The following is a 22,460-nucleotide window of genomic DNA, read 5'->3' on the forward strand; positions in this document are numbered from 1 at the left end:
GCTTTTTCCCACGATCATGACCCCAAGCCTCCGTAGGGTGTCACCGGCGCACGGTGAGGAGTTTTATTGCATTGCCAAGAGTCGGTTTTAAGAAAAAACACTAAAAGGCTTCAAAAACCCTATTTATTCTCTGTCATCAAAAATAGCAACAGGGGGACTTATACAACTTTTCTGTGAGTGCCCACCAGTCTATTTTTTTTTCTTCTTAAAAAAAATAGAAGTCAGTTAAAGAGAAATGATTTGGTTCTTAAAAAAGAATGTAAGGAAACACTTAATCGGCTAGCCCAAGGAGACGTCAGAAACAGGTGAAGCAGGAAGGCTTCGACACGGCCATTGGCAGGCTCCGCATGTCTGTACCTAAACTACGGAGGGGGAACACTGTTCCCAATGCCTTCTCAAACCTGCGTGGATCCTAGTATTTGTCTGGAACCCCGTTATTGCTGAACCAGAGCGTTCACGCTAGAAGCGACACACCCTGTTCATAGAGGGTAGAACTGGGAGGCAGCTTCAGAGGACTGGATCTCCACCTGGGCCATTTTGAACTGCGTGCACTGGAGCCACTTCCGGAGTGCGGATGAGCTCGTGCTTGTCTGTCCAGAGCCCTGCAGCATCCTCAGGCTGTGGTGGTTCACATTGTTCTGAATTGCTTGAAGTCGTAGTTGTAGTCCAGCCGATAAATGCTGTTAAAACATAACAAGAGACCTGTCAGAATCACAGAATAGCAGAGTCACCGAGGCTCAGAGTTGACAGGGATCCACTCCTGAACAAGAAATTTCCTTCATATCTAGGTCACCTAGGATCCACTTGTAGAGCCTCAGTGATGGGGATACACCACGTCCTGAGGCAGCCCCTTCCACTTTGAGCCAGGTCTAACTGTTAAAGAGATTTGGTTGTTTTTTTTTTTCCTTTTGCCAAGCTAAAATCTCTCTCTGTAGAATTACGACCTCTTGCTGCTGGTTCTGCCATCTGGGGCGAAGCAGAACAAAGTTAATCCCTCTTCCACCTGACAGACCTTCAAACACTTGAAGACAGCTATCCTGCTTCCCTCCACTAACTCCTAAGTACACACCCAAGTCTTTTAGTCTCAAAGTTAAACATACATTATCCCTAGGAAAATTTAGAAGGAGAAAAAATGTGTTCATTGTTTCTTTCTGAGGCCAATCAACTGAGTTCAAAAGTAGGTTTCTGTGGGTAGACCTGCTGCCCAAGTTCAAAGCAATTTTTCTTGAATGCAAAGCTAAAACATGGCATGCTGTCCATGGCCACAGCAATGCTGCTACCACAAATCAGGATTCAGAGGGGGCTGGCATACAGCTCTTGGCTCTATTATTCTCCATCACGACCTGCCATGGAAAGGAGGGTACCAGTATATGCCTACAATTTATAATTTGCCCCAGCTGATCTAGCTGATCTCCTCCCCCAATGCTATCTCCCTGTTTGTTCTGCCCCTGCAAATTGGCACAGGCAAGGAAAAATTCCTCTCACTACCCAACTACTAATACTACCTCTGCCAGGCAGGTGACAAGAGCTAAGGCAAAATGGAAACTGAATTCCTGCTGCCAAACTTGTAGATGCAGCTGGTGACTACCTTTTCTATACCTCTGCCAAGACCAAACATCTATATTTAATAGCAGTAAAGTATGTTTAACCCTTATAACTCAAAGCTTCCCCAGAGGCTGGATGGTGATATGGAAAGAGCACCAGACTGGGAGTTAGGAAGTATGACTCTGCCACTCACTAATTCTGCGTCTTTGAGAAAATGCCTTCATTTCTCAGGACCTCAGTTTCCTCATCTGTAAAATGGAAGGAAGGCTGGTAGAGAAAGACATTGAAAAAATGTCTAAGGTCACTTTTAGCTATAAAATTGTATAATTCTAATATCTGAGTTCTTGCCACTAGCTGTGTGACCTTGGGCAAGTCAGCTCTCTCAGCATCCAGATTCCTTATATATATAAAATAAAGGAATGATGATGATCTCTGATGACCCTCACAGCTCTGATGTTATATCATTTAATAAATGCCCTTCAAAAATTTCTCCCCAACATGGAAGATTGGTGATAGTGGTTAGGACATTTAATTGTACAGAATTTTGATCAAGTCACACTAGTGCGCTCTTTAAAAATGGCTAGACTTCTGCATCTAATGAGCAAACTAGGAGTGGTTGAGGAAATGAAGCTACTTCATCTTGATCTTTAGCACAAACCTGCATTCAGAATGGATAATCAATGAGAAAAATCCAAGGAAATGGTTCTCTTGACTTTCACTTGGGAGCTTATTGTTGATATTCTGATGTCTAAATGCCTTATGTGTCTCTGTCAGAATTGTCTTTCCTAGCTTTTAAGCTCCTTGTAGGGAGAACAGTCTCTACACAATTAGGAAGGTATTTGATAAATGCTATAGAAAGAGTTTAGAGTTGGAAGGGGCCTTAGAAGTCACCTAATCCTCCCCCCCACCCCTTTTTACAGCTGAGGGAAATGAGGTCCAGCAAAATAGAGTGACTTACCCTAAAGTCACATAAGTAGTAATTGGCAGAGTTGGGATTCAAACCCAGGTCCTCTGATGCCAAATATAGCACTCCTTCCATGGTACTGCTTTCTGATAATGATTCCATGTGGCCATGCAGATAGAACACAGGGCCAGAAGTCAAGATAAAGATTCTAGTTCTGGATCTGCCACATTTAATATGTTACTTTGAGTAGGTCATAACTTTTCTGGGTCAGCACATCTGTAAAATGGGATCTATAAAATCCCTGTATATTTTGCAGGGATATGTTCAAAGGATAAAATGACATAACAATCCAGGCAGTGTAGCTTAGCAGAAAGAACACTCAACTTGTAGTCAAGACTGGCTTTGAATCCTGGCAGCTGCTTAGTGGTTCTGTGATTTTGGTCGAATCATTTAACCTTTCTGGGTCTCAGTTTTCCAATCTATAAAATGAGGATAATAATACCAACCTCATGGGGTAGTTGTGAGGGTTGGGTTTTTTTGTAAATAATTTATAAATCGAATTATAATTATAATGGATATTGTAATTATAATTATAATTCTATAATTGAATAATTATAATTGTTATAATGGAGAAGCAGCATGCTATGGTGGATAGAGTGTTAGACCTAGAAGGAGGATGATCTTGGTTCAAGGCCACCTCTGACACTGAACTACCAGAAGATGAGCAAGTTGCTTAACCTCTCTGCCCCCTCCTCAGACGGACTGTGATCTGCATTTAGAGGGAGGCATGTTCCTAAGTTGACAAAGTCACAGGCACTTGAAGTATTATGTTAACAGACACAAATAGTGCTTTGAAAAAAAATTTATAGTAGACAAAGGTTTGGAATCAGTATCCTGGGTCTGAATCCCTGCTCTAGTGTAAGCCTGGACAAGCCATACAACTCTGGGCCTTAATCTTCTTCCCTATAACATGAGAGAATTGGACAAGATCTGTAAGGTACTTTCCAGTTCTAAATTCTATGGTCCAGTACTTGGAAGGATGACAGTGGTGATGACAGTGGAGCTAAAAGGCATTTGCAATTACCATGTATAAGCATGACAATTCTTGAAGTGAGATTAGTATTAATAGTATTATTGCCTGTGAACTTCATGACATTTTCAGGATGGACCCAGGTTCAAACTAAAAACTTGCCCTAAAATAGCCCATGGGATAACTTACCTTCAAATTTGATTGAATCATTGGCAGCCACATAGGTATGAGCTGTGAGGGAGAAACAAAGATGTTTGCTATTATTGTACTATTTGGCCACATCAGATGTAATTACAGTGAGGGAAAGCAGGGCATCGTTAATCCTTCTAACTTTGCAAGGATGAGGGCACATGCTGAGGCATTGCCTATAATCAGAAAAATGTCTTTTTGAGTCCAGGCCCTGCTGAGCTGGTGGCATTTGGAGGTTAATAAGCACCCCATGATTGCTTGGAATATACACTTTAGAGCAAATGACTGATTATCTCTTGAAAGCCACTCAATGAGTGGAAAGTTAGTGTATATTTTAAAAATACCTTCACTTCCTTAAATAGAATCTTCCTCCCTAGAATCTTCAGAAATGATTCTCAGGTATAGCCATGCTTGTATTAGCTCTTGGTTGTTAAGAAAAGGTTCATAGACAGCAGCTAGAATTCCACACTGTCAGAAAAAGACAGACTTCTATCTTCTACCTCTATATGGTATAGAAGGTAAAATAGAACCAGAGATAAGGACTTTGTACAGTCTGTGTATTCACATAAATGACTGGTACAAGCTAGGGGCCAGGCCTAAAATGAGGTTTTAGAACCCATGGGATCTATAAAACTTGAGCTGATTCACTTACCTATTCCTATATATGATTTCTCCCACAGACTGCTCTCTGGGCAGGATATACTTTACAGAGTAGGAACAGTGTCTCCCATTCCTGATGTAGTATCATCACTTTCTTTTCTTTTCAAAGGCCTCTACTCCCTCAGGGCAATAGGAAAGTTTAATTCAACAATGTAGTGGAATATGGGATAGCCCATCTGAGCTAACAGAAGACAAGTTATAATTGTGATTTTCTGAGTCTTAGGCACAGTTTCAGCACATTCTGAAGAGAAATCCTAACTAAAGTCTGGAAAAGCTTGAAGACAGAAGTATAAATACTGACCCTTTAATTCTGAAACAATAGTTTGTTTACCTTACTCCAAGTTACTGTCCTCTTTGGAGACTGTTAACACATCAAAACTATATTTACTGAGTCTAAGAAAGTGATCATTTTTATTTCTGTTTATTCTTTTGTTCCTAAGGCTAATTGGCAAGTATACATGTTTTAACACCTTGTTAATAACATGTCCAATTTATTAATTTCTAAATAAAAATGGTGGTCTTGGCCAACACCTTGGACATAGCATAATTATAGTCTTTAGGAAAGAAGTATCAGTAGGTGAAGTTCCATCATCTGAAAATGATCCCTGTGGCTTATTCCTATTATTAGACTTATAATCCTAGTAGGACATTAAGGGTCAGTGCCTTAGAAGTCTGTGCCATAAATTATCTGATCCTAATCCTTGCCTAAACATTTTTAATCACAGAATAAGCTACCCCGGGGTGTCTAGATGACCTCTGAAGTCCTTTAAGCTCTGAGATTCTGTCATTTTATGAAAGATCAAAGAGACGCAAAAGATAAACTATTGGTACCTACTTCCTACTGCAGTTCCAGGAATTAACTGTCCTAATATGATGTCAATAATTCAGGTAAATAGGTTCATGTGGTGGCTGGGTTATTCCCCCTGTTACACACACACACACACACACACCATTGTAAAAGGTGTCAACACAGGAAACAAATATTCAGGAGAAAAGGAAATTCTGACCAACAGTGTGCAGTCTGGAGTTAAATGGCTATAATTAGAGTTTATAAGTAGTCATTGCAGGTAACCATATAGTCAGTGATTGTTAGACTAGGAGAACATATTAATTCATCATCAGGATGCTGTTCAGAGACAGCAAGTTGGAATCAGGTCAAGGACTTAGGTTGAGGTCCTTCCTTATCCTTTCTGTAAATTTGTATGGCTCCCTGTGGGTTTTGATTCTATAGGATCTAATCCACAAGAAATCAATCTTTATTTAAGGATATTCCAGAAAAGTGTGGGTCTTTGGGAAACTCACATGGGTCTTTTTTATCTATGAGTTATGGGAATAAGCAAGGAACGCAACCTGAAGCAGTTAACATTACTATGGTAGGGGTTCTTCTCCTGGGGTCCACGGACTGTCTAAGGGACCAGGGGATAAATTTTAGGTCATCCATGAACTTGTATGGGAAAAAAAAATTACACCTTTATTTTTACTGATCTCTATCTCAAATTTAGCATTCAATTTAAAGACATTATTCTGAGGAGTCCATAGGCTTCACCAGATTGCCAGTGGGATCCATGACACACACAACCCTATACTTAAGAGATTGCCTGGGATGTCTGACTCCAGACTTTGCTTATTAGTGCATATCTGAGAGTCTTTTCTCAGGTGTTTCCTTTCCTCACAGGAAAGTCTTTGCATTTTGGGGGAAACAGAACAGTGGTTGACATCTGAGCCAAGATATCAGCCTCTTTTTAAAAATTTTTTATTGATTTTGATTTATCAACAATCACTTCCATATGCTTTTGAGTTTAAAATTTTTCTCCCCTTCCTCCCCCAGTTAGCCTCTTAAAGAGGTAGCAAACACTAGTGCATAAAGTCTCTTTGGCAAAAGTCTTTGCTCAGAACACAGGAAGACTGATATCAGCCACAAACACTAGGAGCTATGGAATCTCTCAGGTCCCATCATTAAATGTTGCTTTTCTGAATCAGTGACTTAGTTGTATGTGACAGACTAATGTTGTTTTAGGGATAGATTTTAGTGGGGGAAATAGCTCTTACTCTTCCCAACTAGTTTACTACATGTGACTACATGATTCTCAAATGTACTTTCAAATGACATTCAGGTTTATAGCTTACCAATTACATGACTGAAGGCTTCAGGTTAAACTTCATTATTATCGACAGCCTCATATAATCCAGTAATCATCCTATTTAGGGAATTCTAATTTGGTTTATTGAATAACTTTCATTTTGGTTCCTTTTTGCTAGTGGCTCATACAAAGCTGTCAGTAAGAATTAGACATAATTTACTTTGGGCTCAGTAATGATATAATAGAGTAAGTTGGGTGGTGGGCTTTTTTTCCTTCCCTGGAAAACTTGAAAAAAGGAGGTCACTTTAGCCAAAACAAAAGCAATATTCTTAGAATCAAAGGATTCTATTCCTGGTTTTTCCACACCTGTGTGACTGTTTGACCTTGACCAAGTCACTTAACTTCTCTGGGTGTCAGTTTTCTCATGTATAGTAAATAAGCATATCTGACCTGTAAGGTACTTTTTCTAACTTTAAATTTATGATATGATCATTTGATGATGATACTGCATTGTTCTCCTCCAACTCTTTTTGTCACCTGAAGACTTGTTTTTATTCAAAGAACACATTTCACTAGATGGTCACTCCCACTAGTAAGGTATAAAAGACAATTATCCAGCATTTTGGCCATATTCTTAATGATCATTAGGACCAATACCATATAATATTCTGATGTTAACCTAAGTGCACTCCCCCACACATGGGTTTTTTCAAGGTCTAGGGAGGCAATGTGAAACAGTGGATAGAAAACCAGAAAAATTGAGTTCAAATCTAACAAATACTGCGCAAGTCATTATCAGTACTCTAGGTAATTGTCTAAGGCTGTAATTTGCAAGAAGGTGCTGACCTACATTGGCAGAGGGAGTTTCCTCACCTGGGGAATTCCCCATATGAATTAAATCATGGGTCTAGCCCTATTCCAGTTCCATCTAAGTCCTTAGCATACCACTAGGAAACTTGGCTCTTGCTCTTTTCCTAAAGAACAGAGTCAAAAGAATGGAAAATAGTGAAGCTATCAGGGGTACAAATGGATTGGTATAGCCTTTCTTAAGTTCAGTTATCAATAAGTTCTCTTCAATTCCTTGACTTTTCCATACCACTAATTATATGGGGAATGTTCTTGGGTAAACAATAACTATTAAACAGTTTATGTAATCTCTAAGGCAGTTTCCTGAACAAAGTTTACAGTTAAATTACACTAACCTTAAAGGATCACCCAGAGAGTGAAAATGAGTCAAATGACTTTGGGAAGGGTAAAAACATACTACCCAATTTATTCCATTATGGCACCATTGTCAGAATAATTTCCTTCCACAAATATATATTTAATGAGTAACTTTCAAGTTATATTTGTTTGAAATACCCAGTATAGGTAATTTTTCTTACACGTTTTCTCACATGTTTTAAGGTTTTTAATACAAGTATATATCCTCTAGCTGTGGCTGCTGAAGCTGTTTTTTTTTTTAAGTGTCTCACTCAAAAGGTACAGCTATGATGAGCAATAGGCCCTGAAAGCTGGGGAAAGTTCTCCCTAAGAATCATTATGGCTTTCATACCTTGACAAAAATGGTTGAATTGCATTCTTGCAGTGCTTCCATCAAACTGATCACATGGAGACACACCATTTCTACCATCTGAAACAACAAAAAGGAGAAACAAATGCTTCTTCCAGTGTTATAAGAATATTAAAAACCACTGTGTGCCCGCCAAGAGCCACCTGACATCTGCTCATGCTGTTTGCCTAAATGACCAGGGCGAACCACTAGGGGGTATTTTTATTTGCCTCTAAAACTTCAGAACAGAAAATGAAAGAAGAAGCTAGAACACTTTCTTGCTTGCTAAATTTTCTTCTTCTAATACAGCTGTCCCTATACAGTACCACTAAACACTAGCTGACGGTCAATTTTTTCTGGAAGCCCTTATTTTCCTTCACTTCAAGCCATACACCTCTTCATAAACATTTCTCTTCTTCCATCTTGAACAACTCTTATCCGTCACTTAGGAAGAAGTTGAGAAATTTTCAGGGGACTTTTGTTGCCTTAAAATCTTCACTCTCATCAGGATGAAGGATACTATGCCAAATGTCATGTCTGACTATACTTAAAATAGTTTCCCTAAATTAGTGCTTCCCAGAATTGGGTTTGTGACATCCTTGTCTACACTTGTCTCAAATATTGTCAAAAAGTTTACCCTAAAGTCTCAGAATTAAAATAATTTTAATTCACTTTAATTTTAAGGGAACATATGCCATACAGCATCTCTTTAAGGGGAAAGAGGCATTGTAAAATCAACCAGTGACACAAAACAAAAATCTCTGTCCTGTATTTATATTATACTGTTAGTGATTTAGACCTCAGTAATGAATTATAAGTATAAGCACAAAGATTTCTGTAGATGTTTGTTTGAAATGACACTAACATCTGTGATAATAGCTACAATGGTGTAGGTTGGCTTCAGGATCTAAAAAGATTTTAACAAGCTGGAAAGAATCTAACAAGTTCAAATTTACAGCACAAGTCTAGGACCTGAGACTTCCTCAGAACTCTTTCACTAAAGCAACCTGTCTATAATTCATGCTCTTTGAGACATATTTGATGATCATTGAGGTTAAATTCATTCTACCATTAAACAAGCATTACTTAATATATGCAAAACACTTTACTAAGTATTAGGAATACAAAGACAAAAAGAGAACAAACAGTCCTTGCCCTTCAAGAGCTTCCATTCTATTAGGATGAAACAACATGTACAGAAGTAATTCAAAATACATACAAAGTATATATTAAGAAATTTCAGACAGAATGCAATAACTGCAGTAATATCAAAGACCCTGTAAGAGGTAGCATTTGAGTTGAATCTTGATGGAAGAAAGGGATTCAGAGAAGTTGAGGTAAGGAGGGACCACATTCCATGCATGGGGGTGAGGTAGCCCTATGCAAAGGCACAGAGATAGAAAATGGAATATTACGGACAAGCAAGAGTAGTTTGGCTAAAATGCAGTTTGTGTGTTGATCAATATGAAATCAGTCTTGAAAAGTAGGTTGGAGACATTGTGAAAGCAGAAGACTTTCTACGAGGGTCGAGAGGCAATAGGGAATCCCAGAAAGTTCTTGAGTAATAGAACTGTGCTTTAGAAATATAATTTTTAAAAATTTTATTTTTCAATTAACAAGCGTTTCTCTTCTCTCCTCTTTCCAAACAAAACAAAACCCTCATAAAAATTATGCAGTCAAGCAAAAGAAAAAAATTCCCACATTATAGGAATATCAGTTTGATGACTGCCAAATGATTTCCCCAATAGTCAAAAAGTGAATCAAAGTCAGAGGTACGACATGAACCCACATCTTCCTTTAGAACATAAGCTCTTTGAGGAAAGAGAATGTTTCTCTTTTGTCTTTTTATCCCCAGTGCTTAGCACAGTTCCTGGTACACAGTATTAATAAATGTTCCTTGTTGTTGCTTTTGTTACTGACTTCAAATCCAGTATTCTATCTACTATGTCATGGTAGCTTTAATAGGGATGAACTTAAAGTTCAGTATTTAGATGAAAAAAATAAAATCAACTACACGATACACTTCAGTCATTTTTCAGTTGTGGCTGATTCTTCATGACCCCATTTGGAGTTTTCTTGGCAGAAATACTAAAGTGGCTTGCCATTCCCTTCTCTAGCTCATTTTACAGATGAAGAAATTAAGGCAAACAGGGTTAAGTGACTTGCCCAGAGTCACACAGTTGGTAAATGTCCAAGACAAGGACTTCATAATCTGAAGTATGCTATATAAACTATTACAACTATCATCAGAAGTAGTACAGAGAAAAGGTGGAGTCTGCAAACTACAGGCTGGGGAACTTAATTTCAATTCCTGGCAAATTCTGGACTATATGACTAAATAGAGAGCAAACATCTAGAAAAGTAGTGATCCCAGCAACTCTGCAAGGCTTCATCAATAACAAGTCATACCAAATATTCAATAGACACCAAAATAGTTATCACTTTCAGTGACAGCAAAGACCTGGAGGAGGTGGATGGAGAATGGCTAAGCAAATTGTGGTACATGAAATTATTGGAATAATTGCACTCTAAGAAATGACTATGAAAAATTAAGAGAAGTATGAAAAATGTTTTTGAACTTGTGCAGAATGACATAAGCAGAGCCAAGACAATATATACAATGATTACAATAATATAAATGAGAAAAAACACAACGAAACTGAATTGTATGTAATTATACCCAGCCAGGCCATAGAGACAAATCATAAAAAAGAAGCAACATTTCTTCTTTGCAGAAGTGGGAACTTTGCATATGGAATATTGTACATACTGTCACACACAACTGCTGATTGGTTTTCCTAAACCAAATTTTTTTCATTTTCCTTTAAAATTTTTTTTACAAGGAATGATTCAGTGGCTGAGGTAGGGAGGATATATTCAGAAGGTGATATAAAAATAAGGGAAATCAGTAAAAAATAACATGCAAAAAAAAGACAGGTCATATCAGAGTAACTTCATTCCTTTTTTTTTTTTTGATAGGCTTACTAGACCAGTTAATTATGAGAATATTCAAGAGTTCTCAGCAAAGCATCTGACGAACTGTCTCAAGCCACTTTTATGTACATATTGGAGAGATGTAAACTAGATGATAGCACAGTTAGAGGGACTGCAAATCAGTTAAATTAAAAGATTCAAAACATTGTCATTAAATGGGTTAAAGTCAATTCAGAAGGAGGTCTCTACTGGAGTGCGTCAGGGATCTGGTCTGGGCACTATGCTAATTATCATTTTTATAAAGACTTAGAGAAAGGTATAGATGGCATGCTTATCAGATTTACCAATGACACAAAGTTGAGAGAGACAGCAAATATGTTAGATGACATCTAGGATCCAAAAAGCTCTCAAGAGGCAAGAATGATGGGGCCAAATCAAACAAGGAATACTTTATAAAAATAAATGCAGATTCCTATATTTGGGCTAAGAAAAATTGGCTTCATAATTTCAAATGAGAAAGGTTTAGTTAAGCAATTGTTCTTTTGAAAAAAAAAAGATCAAGGGAATTTAGAAGACCATAATCTCAGTATGTCAACAGTGCAATGTAGCATCCGAAACCCCCTTCAAATTAATGTAATCTCAGGTTCCTTTAAAAGAGCATACTGTCTAGATGGAAGGTGGTAATGGTTCCATTGTACTTTACACTGCACAGAACACATCTGGAATATTATGTTCAATTCTGGGTGACCCAATTAGAAAAGATATTAACAAGCTAGAGGGGTAATAAGTACAGAGGAGTATGAACAGAATTCCTAAGAGCCTCGAGATCATATTATGCAAGGATTGGTCTAAGAAACTGGAAAGGTTCAGCCTAAAGAAGGAAAGACATACGGGACATGATAGCTGTTTTCAAATATTTTAAGGATTATTATAAAGGGCTGCCAGGGGGCAGAATATAAAATAATGGGTAGAATTTACAGCAGTAGATATAGGTTTAATGCAAGGAAAAAATTTTCTACCACTCAGAGTTATCCAAAAGTGCAATGGACTATCCTGGGAGGTAATGAATTCTCTCTCACTATAATGAAAACTCCACTTCAAGTTACAACTGGATGACCATTGATTTAGGAATGGCTAAACAAATTGTGGTAGACATGGTTAACCAATCAATCAATTACTTGATAAACATTTATTAAGTGCTTACTATGAGCCAGGCACTGTGCTAAGCACTAGGAATACAAAAAGAGGGATAAGAGTTTATAATCTAATGAGTTTATAATCTAATGGAAGAGACAACATGCAAACAAATATATACAAAGCAAGCTATATGCAGGATAAATAGGAAAAAATTAACATAGGGAAGGTATTGGAATTAAGAGGGATTGGGAAAGACTTCCTATACAAGGTGGGATTTTAGTTGGGACTTAAAGGAAGCCTGAGAGGTTAGTAGTTGGAGAGGAGGAGGGAGAGCATTCTAAGCATGGGAGGACAGCCAGAGAAAATGCCCAGAGCTAAGAGATGGAGTTCATGGAACAGCCAAGAGGCTGTTGTCACTGAAATAGAAGAGTAGGTGTCAGGAAGTAAGGTGTAAAAAGATTGGAAAGGTAAGAGAGGGCCAAGTTGTGAAGGACTTTGAATGCCAAAAAGTGCATTTTATATTTGCTCCTGGAGGCAGTAAAAAGCCACTGGAGTTTATTGAATAGAGGGGATGACATGATAAGACCTACATTTTAGGAAAATCACTTTAGAGGTTGAATGGAGGATGGCTTAGAGTAAGAGGAGACAAGGCAAGTAGACCCACCAGTAGGCTATTGCAGTAATACAGGCATGAGGTGATGAGGGCCTGCACCAGAATGGTGGCAGTGTCAGAAAGAAAAGGGGGCTTATTTAAGAGATGTTGCAAAGATGAAATTTACAGGCCTTGACAACAGATTGGGTATGGGCAGGTGACAGACAGTGAAGAAGATGACTCCTACATTAAATGACCAGACCCAGAAAGTGGTCATTAATGGGCTGAAGTCAACTTGGAAGGAGTCTCAATTGGAGTGCCCCAGGGATCTGGTCTTAGCACTATGTTCCTCATTCTGAGGAGAGTAAATATTATTAAACAAACCTCCTAGACATCTCTCAACTTCTTCCTGAGTAGGTAGCTCATAAAAACAACTCAAAGGAAGAGAGGAAATGTATGTGAAAACATGTGTGGCCTTTTAAAAATTCTGATCAATGCAACAACCAACCATAATTTCATGATAAAGCATGTAATCCACCTCCTGACAGAGAAGTGATAGACTCAGGGTACAGAAGGAGGAATATATATTTTTGGACATGGCCAATGTGGGAATTTGTTTTGCTTGACAATGCAGATTCATTACAATGATTTAGTTTTTCCTTGTTTTGTCCCAATGTTGGGGGGGGGGATAGGAGAGAGAAGAAATTTATTTTTGTTAATTGAAAAAAATATTTTTAATATGTCTATGGCTTGAAATGAAGGAATCAGAGGGCACTCAAATCACATCATATTAAAATCAAGTTAGCTGGTAGTGTGATATAGGAATGACTGTGTTAGAAGAGTAACATCTGGGAAACAAGAAACCATTGAGCTTCTTTCCTTACTTTTGGTTCAGGTGGATTAGAAGTAAATAAAAATATCCCCTCATGGAGTTCTGGGGTTAATTTGGCAAATTTGACAGTGTAGCATAGCAGAAATAACACTGGACTGGAGTCAGAAGATCTGCATTCAGGCCCTGACTCTACCATTTAATAGTGGTAGCATTACACTGGGTAGGCCAGTTGACATCTCTGAGTTTGTTTCCTCCTTTGTTAAACAGGAATAACAATAGTCATCCAGCACTGTTGTGAGATTAAGATCTCCCAGTGGGTGTAAAGTGCTACGTAAATATGAGTTTCTATTCATTTTGATCACAATGCAATCAAACCTTAGGGAGGGATATTTTTATGAACAGGTACTGAACTCACCACTTTGTTATGTGCCATTAGCTGTAGAATGCTAGGTGTCACCCGACTCCAGAATTCCAGTGCAGTAAGAATGGCTGTAAAGCTAAATTCATTCTGATTTTGGACAGAGGGAGCAACAGCAGTTTGTTCACAGTAGACCGTCCATAGTTGAGCGAAGATAAATGCATGGAAGAGGGAACACATGTGCAACACAGATGTCTGCAAAGGAGAATGAAGGAGAGGAAGATGTTATGCCCAGCTATCATGTTGCATCGCAAGGGAACCACAACAAGTGGCTTGTACAATGTGGAGAAGCTATAGGCAACATTATCTGATAGAAGCCATCAGAGGATAAAAATGTTATTCCATTCCTATGAACTTATGATTCATCCTTGTCTGATCTTCACTAAGTCAGTGGGAGTGTGTGCTCAAAGAACAAAGCAGCTCTTCAGAGATAAAGCATGCTACCTCAGCCCCTTTAATTGGCAGATTAAATCCTTTCCCTCTCCTTGAAAGAGCTGAAATTTCCATCACTGGAATAATTTAGTTTTGGGAAAGACAGGAATAATATCAGCATACTTCTAAAGCACCTCAAGTTTCACATAGTGTTTTTCTCAAGATAGACAGTATAAGAATTATTATCCCCATTTTAGAAATGAGAAAACCGAAGCACTGAGGAGTTAGGTGGATTGCTCAGAAGCACTTATTAAACAAGGGAAAAGTCTGGTTCCAAATTCAGCAGTTATGCCACTATATTATGATGATTTTTAGCAATCTTCTAAAACCTTACCTGATGTATTGGTGGGATCTTTAGCCACTGACTCAGAGTCTTCATAACTCTTCTCAAGGCCAATTTATCCTAGCCTAGAGACCTTCCCCTGCCATACCCTCCCCCAACCTGGCCCCTATGCCTTTGCTCAGTTTCTAAGGAGGGCAGTTGCTTGGCTCATTTAATTTCTAACAGCTTGGCAATCATGGACAGTAAACTCTATGAAGGTAGAACCTACAACATCATTTTCTTTGTATTTTCTCTGGCACCTGGCAGGTACTTAATGCTTGCTGATTGAATAAATGAGTGACTATTAATGATAGATACAACCTTTTGGCTCTCTTTTACTGCAGATGGCATGGGGAAAGTACTGGATTTGAAATCAGGAAAAATAAAAATAAAAACATGCTGATGCTCTATTTCCATCATTTCTTGCCTATGTGACCTTGGGCAAGTCACTTCACCTGTGTAAGCCTTAATTCCCTCAAATACAAAATGAAGCCAGTGACATTTTCCCTGATTGCCCCATAGGACCAAACAAGTTCATGAATGCAAAAGCACTTTGGAAATTATAAAATACCATAGAAATGTAACCAATTATTATTACACATTTTATTTTTGACAGTGATTTCAATGCAGCCTTAGTGAGTTCCCAACAGAGTCTAATTTTCCTTTTTTATCTTTGCAAACCATCAAGTGCTATTTGAATGTGAGCTATTATTCCTAGTATCCTCCTCTGATGCCTTCAGGCAGCATAGAAACATTCTTGGAGGCCATGGCAATGGCATGCAGGCTTTATCAGATCTTCTCAATCTGAAAAGACTTGAAGTCAGTCCCAAGGACAGTTCATAAGTTCATCCTAAGAGGTTGACCACTAGATAATAATTTTCTTAATTATATCAAACTAGAAACTAAAGTTTATACAGTTTATGTTAATGAAGTAAGCATTTATAATCAATGAAATTACAGATGATGATTATTATCCAATCCAACAAGTAGTTCTGTAACTAATATGTTCAAGGCACTGTTTTGCATGCTGAAGATAAGAAACACACACAACACACACACACACACACACACACACACAAAATAGTCCCTATCTTCAAAGAGTTTACATTCTATTGGGAGGAAATGACATATTAACACAGGATTATATACTTACTAAGGTCACATAGACAGTAAATACCAAAGGCAGGATATGAAGTCAGATCTTCTTGTTCCTAATCCATCATTCTTTCCACTATGTCATTCTGCCTCTCAAGGTTTGTAAAGCATTTTACAAACGTGATGACATTTAATCCTCATAAAAACCCTATGGGTATGTGCTATTACTATCCCCATTTTAGAGAGGAGGAAACTGAAACCCAGGGAGGTTAAGTGACTTTTCCTTGTATACATAGTATGTATCAGAGGCAAGATTTGAACCCAAATATTCCTGACTCCAATCCCAGAATTCTATCCACCATGCCATATTGCCTATAAACAGTTAAATATATGTCTGATAATTTGTGGAGAGCATTAATTGGGGGCATCGGGAAAGCTTCCTGTAGGAGTTGGCACATGAGCTGAGCCTTGCAGTAAAGTAGGGATCTGAAGAGTGGATAGAGTGATGAGAAGCACTGAAGGTACCTTTAAAGGCTTGCTGATTGACCACATCCAGGAGATAAGCCTGTGCAACGGCACAAAGGTGGGAGACCAAATGTGGAGTTTGAGGAACAACAACCAGGACAAATTTTATGTGCCTCTGGAGATTCAGATTGATAAAATAGCCCATGGAGGGTTGAAGCAAACATAGCTTTCTTCTTTATTACTTAACACTACCATAGGATTATTATTATATTCTAGATAATTATTCCTTTTTGTAATATAGACATTGGCATGCCTAGGAAGCCAACTCTTGCCTGCCTCCATAGATGAAGACATTTTGAGAAATGTAAACTGAATAAAAACTTATGGGGAAAAAGGAATCTGGAAATTTAAACAGCTTGAAATAAGGCATCAGTTGTTTTCAGAATACAGAGGAAGGGAAATGATAAGATGCATTTATTTTCTTTCCCAGAAGAAACATAATTGGCTGATAAGAGTTTCCATTAGCAATTTTGATGCATATGGTTTCAACCCTGTGGAAATTGCTTACTTTTGATTGCTCAGGAAATCCAATCAGGATAACGATAAGATGATCTGCTATGTGGGACCCTGCATCCAGAGGAATTGGCATACAGGGAGATGAGGGATTTAGACACACAGAGTTATGTGTGAGTGAACCCAGAAGTAGCCAGGACAGCAGGCGGATATGAGAAACACACTCAATAAATTCTTTAGGTCTGCAAGAGAAGAAGGAAATGTGTAATATATGCAAGGATTCCATTCTCTAGATGCAGAATAAATATGTGTTGAATGAGTGAATGAATTTGAATGGTCTTATAATCAGTTACACAAAAAAAGGAGGGGAAGAAATATAAACTGACAAAATGATTTATATATGTACTATTATAGTTCTCTTTACTAATCCCAAATATCAATTTCATGAGCAAGTAGTTACCTTCAATTTTTCAGGTCTAGATTAGCTACTACACTATTCTACATACAAGGAATGCTCAATAAATTGTGCTGGCTTAGTCTTTCGAGTCAAAGTCCATTAGAGCTGAAAGGAACCTAAGAGACTCCGCAGATGAGAGAAATGAAACTCTGAGAGGTGTAACTTACTCCAGGTCACACAGATCTGGGAGTAGTAGCTGCCAAGGTATCTAGGGACTCTTCTCCCTCCCTTCAGGCATGGTGAATTATGATCCATGACAAAGGAGAAGTCACCTAGGGGATATGGCAGTGGGACCAAGTTTGGCACTTGGATCTTTGGGCTTTCCAAATTCAATAACTCCTCTTATCATAAACTGTGAGAACAAAATCCTCTCTACTCTGTAGATGAACAGACCAAAGGTTGGGGTAGGCCACCTTTCACTCCTCCACTGTAAGAGAGGGGCAATTCGAATTCAATTACTTTGCTGCTCACTAGCATGATAACTCTTTCAAAAATTAAGGAAAGTCTTCATTCTTACCTCCTCTTATTCCCAGACACAATTTCCAAAAATGCTCCCTGAAAATAGCATACTTATTCCTGTTCCCTTCACCTCTACTCACATCTTAAATGACCTCCCCCCTGACTTATTCCATCCTTCACGGCCTACCCATCTCCTCCATGAAAGTGAGCCCTTTGCCTGTTCTACTTCCTGTTCTATATAGTTTAGCCTAGAACTGTTCTCCAATTGTTTTATATTAGTTCTGTCTGCACAGTTAGATGGTTAGCCCTTTGGATAAAAACCAGGTTCTGTGCCTCCCACAGTACAAAAACACATAACAAGTGTTTAATCAGTATATTAGATCAAAGAATAAAGTGAAGTTCTATCCATTATCTGCGATTTTCAAATTAACCAACATGAACTGGATTTAGTTACATGTGAAATAGAGAAAGAATATACCTAATTATACAGGTACAGGATTGCAATGAGAAAGGGAAAGATTATTCACTGCATTTGGCCACTAGATATGCTAAGTATTTGAAAGCTTTTCCAGAAGAATCATTAGTCCTTTGAGGTCTAATTTCATAGAATAAAATAGAATAAAAGCATTTGCAATTTTTTTCTCTCACAGCAATGTCATGAAGCACTTCATGTTCTGAGAGCAGTAATGCTGCTGAATCACAAAGCCAATAGGTTCAGAGACACACTGCTTCTTTACAAACCTTTGTTTCTATACTTCATACCAATCACAGAACATTTCTACAAACTCTAAGCACATTTAGTTACTCCAGCAAGTACCAGAGAATTTTCCCTAGAATTTCTTTCTACATCACTTTCTGAAGAAAAAAAAGTTTGGAAAAAAAAATTTACCCTTGTTGCATTGCAGAGGGAGGATGGTAGAGCCAGGGGAGGTAGCGAATAACGGCTTTATTATCCCTGTGGTTGCCTCTCGTGATTTCCATGGCTGCAATTTGAGCCAACCCAACTTTGAGATGTCCACCAAAGGTATCTTCATGCAAAGGCTGAGAACACGTCTTCATGTGGCTCTATAAAACCAAAATTGGGATAACTTTTCACATTAATATAAAAAAAGATTTTATTTTGTTTTTCTTTTTTTTTTTAAATTTTTCAGTTTGGTCACATGAACCACAAAATGTTAGCTTTTAAAGGCATCTTAGAATAGAATGTTAAGAGTATAGGCAGTTAGGACATGGCATGTTAAAGCTGGCAAAGGTATTAGAACACAGAATGTAAGATTATGGAACATTAGAACTGGAAGGAACCTTAAATGGAGAACACTATATTAAACTAAAGGGAATGTTATTAATCCTTACTCTCTGGATTTCTTTCACCACCGTGTTCTAGTAGCCTTCTCATCCTGGAACATCCCTCTTCCTCCACAGCCTTTTCACACTGAAAGATCTCTTTGTCCCTGTATCCCCTTCCTCTGATTGGTCACTTCCTTGAAGAACCTCTATTTTAAGGACAGGCCCCCATGCCAACCTACTCAATCCCTCTCTGGGCCCCACTCCTGATTCTCCAGACCTCTATTTCCACCACACCCAGAGACCAGTAACACCCACTGCCTTTCAGATTACTTTTTGCTCTTCCAAACCTTTTCATCCCTTCTCAAAGCTCCCATGGGTCTCCCTCCCCCAACCCTTTCAGCTGAGAACTCTGCCTCAAAATTTATACAAAAAAAAAAAACTGAGACCATTCACCACGAGTTCCTTCTCCTCTCTTCCTCATCTTGTATCACTCATATGCCTCTGACCACTATTTCTTCCTTCATTCCTGTATCACATGATGAGATGACCTTACTCCTTACCAAGGCAAATCCCTCTACCTGCTCAATTGATACCATTCTATCTCCTCTACTCCAATAGATTGCCCCCTCTGTCATCCTCACTCTATCACTTACTTATAATCTCTTCCTGTCTACTGATTCATTCTCTATTGCCTACAAACATGCCCATGTCTCTCTATTCTGAAAGAATCACACCTGATCCTTTCATACACAACATCATCTTGTATTTTTTCTGCTCTTTGTGGCTAAACTCTTTGAAAAGGCCATCTACAATAGGTGGTACACTTTCTCTCCTCTCACTCTCTTCTCAATCCCTTATAATCATTCCACCAAAAATGTTCTCTCCAAAATTACCAACAATCTCTCAGTTGTCAAATCCAATGGCCTTTTCTCCATCTTCACTCTCCTCAACTTCTCTGCTTTGACATTCTTGATCATCCTCTCCTCAATCCTCTTTTCTCTCTAGGTTTTCAGAACACCACTCTAGCCTGGTTCTCTTCCTACCTATTTGACCACTCCTCAGTCTTCCTTACTGAATCCTCATCTAGATCACACCCTCTAACCACAGGTGTCCTGCAGGTTTCTGTCCTGGGCCCTCTTCTATGCTCCCTCTATATTACTTCATTTGGCCATTTCATCAGCTTCCATGGATTTAATTACCATCACTATACTAACGATTATCAAATCTACCTATCCTGCCTGACCTCCAACTACCTTTGAGACATCTCAAACTAGATAACTGGTAGACATCTTAAACTCAACATATCCAAAACCGAACTCATTTTCCCCCTTCCAACTTCTTTATTACTACCATCTATCAGCCCTTCAGGCTTGAAACCTAGGAGTTATCCTCAGCTTCTTATTATCCCTGTTACCAAAGTCTGTCAATTTCACTTCTGCAGCATCTCTCAAATAAGACCCCTGCTCTCCTCTGACACTGCCACCACTCTAGTGCAAGCCCTTATAACATCATGCCTGCAATAGCCTGCTGGTGGGCCTGCCTGCCTCAAGTCTCTCCCCTCTCCAATCCATCCTCCATTCAGCCACTAGAGTGATTTTACTAAAATGCAGGTCTGAGCATGTCAAGCCTCCTACTCAATAAACTCTAGCAGTTCCCTCCTGGCTCCAAGATCAAATATAAAGTCCTCTATTGAGCATTCAAAACCCCTCATAACCTAGCCCCCTCCTACCTTTCCAGTCTTCTTATACCTTACTCCCTGATACGTATCCTTCAATTCAGCGACATTGGCATCCTTGTTTCCTGAACAAGGCACTCCATCTTACAGCTCTGGGCGTTTTTTCTGGCTGTCCTCCTTTCCTTCCTCATCTCTGCTTCCTTCAAATCCCAACTGAAATCCAACCTTCAGGAAGGCTTTCCCAACCTCAAAATTCTAGTGCCTTCCCTCTGTTAATTATTTTTTGTTTATCCTGTATGTAACTTGTTTGTGCACATGGGTTTGCTTGTTGTTTCCCCCACTAGGTTGTGAGCTCCTTCAGGACAGGGACCATCTTTTTTGCCTCTATTTATATCCCTACTGCTTAACACAGTGCCTGACTAATAGTAAGGGCTTGATAAATGCTTATTGATTTGACTTGACAAGCCTTTCAATTTATAGGAAGAGAAACATGTCTAGAGAGTAGAAGTGCCTTCACTCTCACTAAGCAACACTCCTCAATCATTCACTAGTTAAGTTCAACCAAAAAAAGGACTACTGTCCCTATTTGTCTTGAGAAAAGTTAAATCTATGTGTTAAATCTATTTTCCTTCCAGGTAAAAATTTATATGCCACCATTTGCACCAAAGTTGCTGTGTATATAGAAATAAAACTTAGATCATCCAAGCAGAATTCAGAAGCTGTGTCTAACAACAGGAGAACCTCTTTCTTTTTTTCTCTGATGCATCTCTTCTTGGATCACTAGGTTCTTGTGGTCAAAGAAAAATTGTTTGCTGCCCGATTTTGAATCTGGCTATTTTTTGTGTTTGAATTTTTTCTGCATTAAGTCTAGACTTTTCCTCAGTGTTTTCAGATCTATTAGCTCCCTAGTGGGAGGATGATGGCAAGGAGGCTGATTTACATTAGTAATCCATTCCACTCCAAAGAACAATAAAATAGATCAACACCTTCATTTGGGTATTGTCCAAGTGCAAATGATATTTTAAACCATTCTCCTGGAGCAGATCCTTTTCTTAAGGAACTCTGTCCAGAAGTCTACTTTTTTTAATCATTACATTCTATAATATACCATACTTATTTCACAGGTTCATATAGGATTTATAGGAAAGGGACTTTAGAGATCATCTTTTCCAAACCTCTCATTTTACAGATCAAAAATTAAGACCTGCAGAGGTAAAGTGACTTGCCTAAGATCACAAAGATAGAAAGCAGCATTTAAACCCACATCTTCTGACTCTAAATACAATATTCTTTCTATTACAATGCACTGTCTTTTCATGTAACATCTTCCAACAGAAAGTCAGCTCTTTGGTGCAGAAGCTAGTCATCTTTCATAGTAGTATCTCCAGCAAGGGCCTGGGGTGGTAAGTAAATGTTTGCTAAACAGTAGGTTCTCAGTAAATGAATCAATGAATGAGAATAGACATCATGATATAGTAGAAAGAACAGTGGATTTGGAGCATAAAAAACTATGCTTAAGCCATAGCTCCTCTATTTAGAGGAGCTCCTCTCTGAGCCTCAGTTTCCTTTTCTATAAAATAAGGGGCTTAGAATATATGGTGTCTTAAGAGCCCCTCCAGTTATTTCATTCTATATTATGTTATCTGTATTTCCCAAACTAATTTGGTCATAGAGCACTTTAGAGTTTGCAACTGACCAAATCCAATAATGTTGATCTAAAAAACTTATAAGTATGGATATACAGATTAAATAGGGCTGAGGAAATTTTGCTACACAATAGAAGAAATTAAGTTTGTTTTCATACAAAAAATGTGTATTTTGCTTTTGACATAGATAACTTACTATTTGTTATTTTAGAATAACACCAACATCAATATTTTC

The 22,460-nt window shown here is 38.4% G+C and overlaps 1 protein-coding gene across 2 annotated transcripts in view; it reads right to left on the reverse strand.

Annotated features, from left to right (window-relative positions):
• Positions 1 to 271: 271 nt before the first annotated feature.
• UNC79 (unc-79 homolog, NALCN channel complex subunit) overlaps positions 272 to 22,460 on the reverse strand; it is a 285,579-nt gene continuing 263,390 nt past the window's right edge. For both annotated transcript variants that reach the window (XM_027869844.1, XM_027869843.1), the window contains 6 exons: positions 18,507 to 18,682; positions 16,757 to 16,943; positions 13,872 to 14,069; positions 7,965 to 8,042; positions 3,669 to 3,710; positions 272 to 680 (listed from right to left, as the gene is read on the reverse strand). In XM_027869844.1, the coding sequence (XP_027725645.1) occupies positions 480 to 680; positions 3,669 to 3,710; positions 7,965 to 8,042; positions 13,872 to 14,069; positions 16,757 to 16,943; positions 18,507 to 18,682 (882 nt within the window). In that variant the 3' untranslated portion in view covers positions 272 to 479. The remainder of the gene's footprint in view (positions 681 to 3,668; positions 3,711 to 7,964; positions 8,043 to 13,871; positions 14,070 to 16,756; positions 16,944 to 18,506; positions 18,683 to 22,460) is intronic.

Source organism: Vombatus ursinus, unplaced genomic scaffold (assembly GCF_900497805.2).
Source record: "Vombatus ursinus unplaced genomic scaffold, bare-nosed wombat genome assembly UNPS02014794.1, whole genome shotgun sequence".
NCBI lineage: Eukaryota > Metazoa > Chordata > Mammalia > Diprotodontia > Vombatidae > Vombatus > Vombatus ursinus.